This window comes from Nicotiana tomentosiformis, chromosome 2 (genome assembly GCF_000390325.3).
Source record: "Nicotiana tomentosiformis chromosome 2, ASM39032v3, whole genome shotgun sequence".
Lineage (NCBI taxonomy): Eukaryota > Viridiplantae > Streptophyta > Magnoliopsida > Solanales > Solanaceae > Nicotiana > Nicotiana tomentosiformis.
Window position 1 is genome coordinate 105,778,988 of NC_090813.1, and position 8,644 is coordinate 105,787,631.

At 40.7% G+C, this 8,644-nt stretch overlaps 1 protein-coding gene across 1 annotated transcript; it reads right to left on the bottom strand.

Annotated features, from left to right (window-relative positions):
• Positions 1-6,531: 6,531 nt before the first annotated feature.
• Positions 6,532-7,292, bottom strand: LOC104103276 (alpha-galactosidase 3-like). The gene is made up of 3 exons (XM_009611167.4): positions 6,902-7,292; positions 6,758-6,823; positions 6,532-6,667 (listed from the first exon to the last, which is right to left on the bottom strand). Exons 1-3 carry the CDS (start codon positions 7,051-7,053, stop codon positions 6,547-6,549), a joined length of 339 nt encoding a protein of 112 aa, XP_009609462.1. The 5' UTR covers positions 7,054-7,292; the 3' UTR covers positions 6,532-6,546.
• Positions 7,293-8,644: the final 1,352 nt, after the last annotated feature.

Here is an 8,644-nt window from a genome sequence, read left to right on the forward strand (position 1 = left end):
GTTGAGATGAGAACAACGCCGCGAAGATCACCTCAAACGAAGCTCTAGAACTCATGATATGCTCAAAATACTAAAATTCTCGGTTTAAAACACTGTCCAGATGATTATTGTTCATCGCCTTTGCGGGAGACCTTCGCGTTCGCGAAGAACAATTTTTCACGTTGACCGGTCAACCCAGAATTCCTTCTTCGCATTTACGGGACCTCCTTGTGTTCGCCAAGAATAAAATCTTGCACCAGAAATGGACATAACTCTCTCATACAACCTCGAAATTTGACGATTCTTGTTGATGTGGTACCATAATTATGATACGGATCTAATTATTCAATCTAATCACAAATAACAGATTGTTTGATCAATATTATACCCTTTATGCCCAAAGAAACGACGCTGAAACATCAAACAAGAGCACGACATAACCCAAACACATTTGAAACACACCCGAGACCCTCGGGATCCCACCCAATCTCACAAATCAGTCCCAAAACATAACACAAACCTACTTGAGGCCTAAAATCACACCAAACAACATAAAAACTATGAATCGCACATCAATTCAAACCTAATGAACTTTTAAACTTCTAAAACTCATGTCGAACCATTCCAAATCTACCCGGAATGACCTCAAATTTTGCATAAAAGTCCCAAATGACACAACAGACCTATATCAACTCTCGGAACCACAATCCAAATCCAATATAAACAAAGTCAACTCTCGGTCAAACCTATCAACCTTCTAAACCTTCAATCTTTCAACTTTTGTCAAAAATCATCAAATCAACCTATGGACCTCCAAATCCAAATTCGGACATATGTCTAAGTCCAGAATCATCATCCTCACCTAATGGAATAGTCAAAATTACGATCCAAGGCCCTAGTCAAAATTCAAACCTTGGTCAACTCTTCCAACTTTAAGCTTCCAAATTCAGAATTATGCTTCCAAACCAACTTTGATCTTCCCGAAAATTAAATACGACTACACGTGCAAGTCATAATACATGAAGTAAAGTTACTCAAGGTCTCAAACCACCAAACGACATGCTAGAGTTCAAAACAACTGGTCGGATCATTGCATTCTCCCCCACTTAAACATACGTTCATCTTGGAACGTGCCAAGAACCGTCCTAGAGTTGCCCAAAATCACTGTTTAACACCTCGTGCACCTACTTGTTCCACCACAACCCATATGAGAACATTAGCTCAAGCCATACTAAAGATTCTTCCTGCTACCTTAGCCCACGAGCCTTAGAACCAAATTTGAAAATCCGAAATTCTCTACCAGGTCTGATTCTAACATACGCACGCCATATCAATCTCAACACGTTGTACCAAAACATGATCATGCACCCATGCTGAATTTACACAATGCACCGCATAATTCATATGCTCATAATAACATCCTCCAACCACAATCACTATAAATTCATGAACTCGATGCCTGTAATATACCTCATAATGCATATAAGCCTTGTTCCAAACCTCACAATACTGCAATGATGAAAGAGATGTGTAAAAACTCATAACTACCTGCCAAATCAATAACTTATGGAGTCTCTCCTCTTGGCAAGAACCATTGCCTTATTCTGAACTGATTAGTGACATTTTCCCTCTAATATACATTATATAAATCTGATTGCACTAATTCCAGGTCCAATAACCTCGTCTCACCCAGTACAAGCTGCTCGGGCAATAAGCCACCTCAAACATCATCTAAATCTCATACGATGTCATCAATGCGCTGACAAGCCACAACTCAAACAAAAACAACCAAACCAATGCTATGAACCTATCTCAAAGATGAAAAACAAAACACACAAAATAAGTATAAAGATCTGTACTCAACATCTCACTATTGCAGCCTGCATCCTGATCGAAACATCATACCCATGGCGGCGTGCCACCCGATTTGCACATAACAATCAATAAGAAGATACCCGTCGAGCCAAAATGCTCATACCCACGAAATGCCTGAATATCGACCACAAGCATACCAAGTGCATAAACACAACCCTGGAAGACAGGTATCGCCACGCCCTACGAAATGCCAAGCACGACTAAGGTACAATAAATGACCTACATCTCGAGAGCCATCTCGCTCACATAACACCACAAGCTACACATGATCACAACACACATGTGAATAATCAAGTCGTCTCACAACCCATATGGCATAAAAGAGTAGCACCTGAAATAGATGAAAGCATAAATATCATCCAACATGCCCAAAGGCCCATCCATAAGCGATGCTATGCCAAATAAGAATATTTGATTTGGTATAAAATATACATTCATATTAGGCTTACCAACTTACCTGAAGCCGATTCCGATCATCCCAAATGGGCTAATAACCTTTCAAAGATCCACAATGGCCATATTCATGACACATACGATCTACCGTCTAGTTCGAAGAAAACAAACTCCCACAGTCCGCAACCAAAGAAATAGAGTGTCTCTTAGACATAAACTCTCCCATCAGCGACAGTACTAGAATCTCCATTCCTGATTTTAATCTCTACCACATAAATGGCTGACACGTCACACTTATACAATCATCCCGCAGGAGATACTCCTACGACCTTCCGCACAAGGTAGCAAAATTTGCACATCCATAGCTACCAACCATACTATTACTGTAATGAAAATCAAGAATCCATAAATCAATTCACAATGCCTCTTACACAGAACACCATTCTCAGGTGACACAAAAATAACGCCAACATACTCTGAAAATCTAAAATCTTTCCCCGGCTCTTCTAAGCTTGTGACATTCCTGTCAAAACTAGATCACAACCTTGATCCTCAAATTCCAATTCCATACCGCTCACTGCACCTATCATGCTGCTACGCGAGAGTACAAGAATTTCATCACAACTCCTGAACCACCAGCAGAATAAACATTTCATCAGCTAGAACCTTTTACTTAACTCATTTTAGAAGAAGAATCGCAATACACAACCAACTTCCCATAGTCGCAAAAGACATAGAACTCAAGTTGTATTCTAAACTGCCATAACTCTTCCGGGACCCATTTACACATAATCAAAACCATTAAAATCAAATACCTCCAAATAAATCAATTACGTAGGTTGTCGAACCCGCATTTACAACCAAGAAACACCTGTATTGCCTTACCACACCGAAGTAACTGATCATTTCCTTAACCATGCCAATCCAAACCACTACTAGGCTGACTCAACTTCATCATTCTTGACTTGCCTTCAAAATCAATACCTCTATTCAATCACAAAACGGATCCCAATCAACACTCATCCCGAGTGACCCAAATCACGAGACCACGTTATTCCAATACCCATAAGCCATTTCATACCCTCCTTATGTAGTTTATAGAACTCCAACTGATACACCTGCGCTAATTAGATGCTCTATGAATCCAAAGCAGTTTCTCCCATTTTTCTAACACTGCACCGTAGACCCGATGACATTCATAAAATTACTCCAAGTCTCTTTCACACTCCGCTGCAAAACTAATTACTTAGCCACATGACAAACATGAAAATCCTTAGGAAATATACTTTAATTATTGAATCCACTAGAACCATTATTGAGAATCGTGCACTATGACCTGGTTCCGAATATATAGCCAAAAATCAGTGCTCTGTTAGCACACGAACACTCCAGAAGAAGCAATAGAATGAATCTCTTCCCTAGAACATCACCTTCACGAAGAAATATCAAATCTTGGTCATTTCACAACCTGCACACATCAATAAGGTGAAATGTAGCACACATCCATCAAATTCAATGCTCGAATTACCCGTGACGTCCTCTTCCTTGGTCATAACTAATCCTCTGACATACCGTTAGCTAGAAACTGCAAAGGCACATAATCACGCGACCCAATCATCGACGGTGGGCTCCCTCACTTAGCTTTAAACCACAAATCACAAAACCCAAGGACCTACAATGACTTCTCCCCTAGCTACCATGACCTCACACTGTTACTCAACCAAATTTATCACAAGCTCTTATTTTACTAATCATAACACGCCACGAATTACCGGTCCCAAACGCATTCTCAACCTCCTAACCGTCGCACCCTCTTCTTCATGCGATCCAAGTCCACATCGTAATATATGCTTCATGCTGGATAAAAAGTAAAATTCTTCATAGGAACTTTACCAGAAATCATGCAATCCCAAACATTCTCACAGGAGATAACCCACATGTGTAATCTTGTATCGGCATCCCCGAAAAACATTGCCATAGTTACATCCATTATAAAATCAATTAATCCCCCTAGGTCCCCACTCATCCGCCATCCGTAAGAATCCACCCATTCATTAACATCAATCGAAGGTCCAACAATATGTATAAAACTCGGAACCATATTGCATCCCAAAACGATAATCAAATATTCATGTTTTCCTACATTCCGATCAAGCCCCTTCTCGTCACATTCATACTCCCTAAGTACAGAAGCCACCTCAGGGATCATCTCTCTTGTACCACCAACACTGTTAACTCTGATTTGATTATGAAGTCGCAACACACCGTCATCTCCGATAACTACTTCTTAGGTACCATTTCACAATACTGTGCCCTAGAGGCAAACATCATACCAACGAGCCTTAGTGAATTTAAACAAGGACGACGACACCACAACACAAACAAGAATTCCACCATGTTCGGAGATGTCAAATCTAGCTACTCCTTTAACCAAAACCTGAACATCCTTCAGCCAATTGCATCTCATGTGCTGGAATTTAATGCCGAATCTTCCAATCACATACCAAACAACTCATCTCCTGAAGAACTCACCGCCATAACACATAAGAAAATACCATACCGTTCACACCAACACTACGCGATAACAATGCATGATCATCACAATACACTGTGTATAGCCCTGAATCTGTGGGCAACACCAACACTGGACTGAAACGACTGGACACCCTTTCACGAGGAAACAATAGTATTCTGCCCTCACAACGCAGGAGAAAATATCATGCAGCACACCTGTATCACCACCAAAACTCCTCGAGTTCCCCATATGATTACCCTGACTAACTGGAGCACCATGAGTAGTGTAAAGTGCGGATTGGACTGGCCGACTACTCGAGCCTCCGCTATGATGGGTCATAGCTGAAGAGTAGAATATACTGAACCCTCTAGATCCCCGAGACCTCTTAGTTTCCTTATCCTCCTTCTCCTCACCCCGAATACGCTCTAATCCAGGAAATCTCCACCACCTACTGAAATGGTGTATCAGTCTGCAACTCCTGAGCCATGCTGAATCTAAGATCATAACTGGGCCCCTTAATAAATCTGTGGACTCGCTCTCTGACTGTAGGAACCAATGTAGGTTCATGATAGGATAACTCACTAAACCTGATGGCATACTCTAACACCGTCATGGTGCCCTGACACAACTGCTCAAACTCTATATGCCACGCATCCCGAAGGGTATAGGGAACAAACTCCGTCAAAAACATTTCTTAAAACTCATCCCAAGTGGGTGGTGTTGCATCGGCCCCTCCTCATAAAACTGCCACCACTGATATGTTGCTCCCGACAGCTAAAATGTAGGTAAAGAAAGTCCGCTCACCTCCACAATACCCATGGTGTGGAAAATACTGTGACACTTTTCTAGAAATCTCTGTGCATCCTCGGTAGTTGTGCCACTAAAAGTAGGTTGACTATATCTATTGAACCTCTCAAGCCTCTTTTACTCCTCCTCTAATGCATCTGGCCTGACCTCAGTCTTGGGCCACGAGAGGCTTGGGCCGAAGTAGAGGCCGAGGAGGGGCACGCGCCACAGCTAGAGCACCTGTCAAAGCAACAGTTGAGGAGTCGCTAGTAGCTCTGGTTGGGGGACAGGCACCGGAGGCACCTGTTGTTACCCTCGGACTTCAGGAGACTTTAGCGTAGTTCCTGAGCATGTTTGGTACATTGGCTCAGGCGGGATTGATCTCTGTTGCACCAGCTACTTTACAGATTGGGGGAGGATCTCATACTCCCATCGCCTGTACTCCAGAGTAGCGGGCTCATATTGGTGAGGTTCTAGGTGTGGTGTTGGTACAACCTGTTATTCCAGTTCAGCCTGAGTTCTAGCATGGGGCGCGGATGTCTACTCAGCTGATCCAATAGCGCGTGTCCGCACTATATATGAGATACAAAGGTCAGACTTCGAAATTAACAAATTTGCACAATAGGAATGAAAGAAGTGGAATTTACCTAATAGTTTCATAGCCTTGAGAAGATAAGTACAGATGTCTCCGTACCGATCCGCAAGACTCTACTAAACTTGCTCGTGACTCGTAATACCTATGAACCTAGAGTTTTGATACCAACTTGTCACGAACCCAAACTCGCTCTGTAGGATGGTGTGATACCTAGTCTCTAAGACTAGGTAAGTCGATTACTATAACAATTAGGCCAGTTTTTAACAATGATAATTTAAAACATATTTTAATATGAATACCGAAACAAGAGGTACCATACATACATAAATATCTTTATTTAATGTAACAATATCAGATTACAAAATAATACAAAAACAAGATGATGGAAATATATCTTGCTTCTTTATACAATAATCAAATAAGATGTACTAATATAGAACCTTGCCCATGTATCATTGATGTCATCTGTTGTACGCCAACTGTTTCCAATTTTTCCTGCCCATTTGGCAGGTTCATCAACACCCCTGCAAATTTTGAAACAAAAGCACAAAGAAAGCTCTCAAGATGCTGGTTAAGAACTCCAGTACAAATCGAAGAAAGTTCCTCGAAGTTACCATTCACAAAGTGCGTAAAATATAGTCCGTCCAGTAGCATTAAGAGCATCACGCATGGGTGGGTATCTGGAAACGTCTTAGTATTTAGATCTAATTATACACCTAAAACCAATTAACTTAGACCTCACTGACTAAGAGTTGAACCTCTTTTGTGGTGGGAGACCTAGATTGAAGCAGTTGTCATACTTCAAATAGTCAACACCCTGCGCAGTTGAAGAATCAGAAGATTTGTTAGTAGCTGAAATGTAAAGCAACTTCCACACTAAAATAAATGAAACGAAAAGCAATGCTAACATATTAACCAGGATTTACAAGTAAGAAAACTGTGTTACCATGTATACAAAATACAATTAACAGTATTAGCTAGCGCTGCAATCAGCATATGCAACTGTATAGCTTCTTTTTTCTGTTCAAGCAAAGACAATTAATTCCTCGAAATCACATCAATCTCTTTTTTCCGTTATCTAACAAACCCATTTTTGCAACTAAGAATAATTTCTATTAACATTTATTACCATTTGTATATGTAACTCTACTTCTGGAATGGTCATTATTAAGTTTGGTTTGGAATTTAGAAGAGTTTGGGTTGAAATCGGAACACTTAGTTCCTTAAGGTTGACTTGAAAGGACAAATTTGACTTTGGTCAACATTTTTATTAAACAACCTCGCAATCGGGATTTGACGGTTCCAATAGGTTCGTATGATGATTTCGGACTTGGGCGTATGTTCGGATCGTGTTTTGGGTGACCCGGGAGCGTTTCAGCGCCTAATAGTGAAAGTTGGTTCTTGAAGGTTTTTGAAGTTCTTTAAATTTTGTTTGGAGTAGGTTTTGGTGATATCGAGGTCAGAATAGAATTCTGAGATCGGGAATAGTTCTATAATATCATTTAAGACTTGCACGTGAAATTTGGTGTCAATCCGAGTAGTCTATGTATGATTCGACACGTTCGGAACGATTTAGAAACTTGAAGTTCAAAGTTTGATTCAATTTGGTTTTGAGCGGATAATACAATATAAGGAAATGACTCCAAGGGACTGCGACGACCAAGCAGCTCTATCTTAAATCCTCGCGATCAACAAGCTAACTCTGCCCGAGTCTGATATCTCCAATACCCGGCTCTGCACAAAAATATGCAGAAGTGTAGTATTAGTACACCACGGTCGATACCCAGTAAGAATCAAGACGAACCTCAGTGGAGTATTGACAAGGTACAAGTCAACACACCCACTAGACAAAATAACCTGTGCAGTATAGAAGTATAAAGCAAATAAGGGAAAGCATGAATTAGTAAATAGCAACAAGAAACAATAAGTGATATAAACAGTAAACTAATAAGAACACCGTGAAGTATCATTGAAACCAAATAAGGATCACAAAGGACAACCAATTAAATCAAGTCGTTCTAACACAAGTTACACAGCGAAACCACTCTGTGATACCTTATCTCATAGTCACAAGTCACGGGTCTCAACCCACCATCCTATGCTCACCACACCTTGTGCCCACATTTCAAATCATAATCACACGGACAATTCACGTTCCAATATCTCCATCAACCCGACATGATCACGACTCACAATTATAATATGCCCGACATGGTCACAGGTTCAATATCACAATTCGCCCGGCGTGGTCATGAGCTCAGTTTCAACATGAAAACAAATATTACAAGAACACATGGGCATGATCAATAAATATCAAGTCTCATACTCCTGAGCTAGTGTAAGTGGCATGCTATGGTATATGCTTGTGAGAGTGAATGCAGCCCAAGTCAATAAGTAATATCACAGACATCGAGTAACTCATCGAAGCAACACAACAAGTCACGTAAGGTGTATGACATACATAAGGAAAAAACATACCATCACACGAAAATCACCAACAC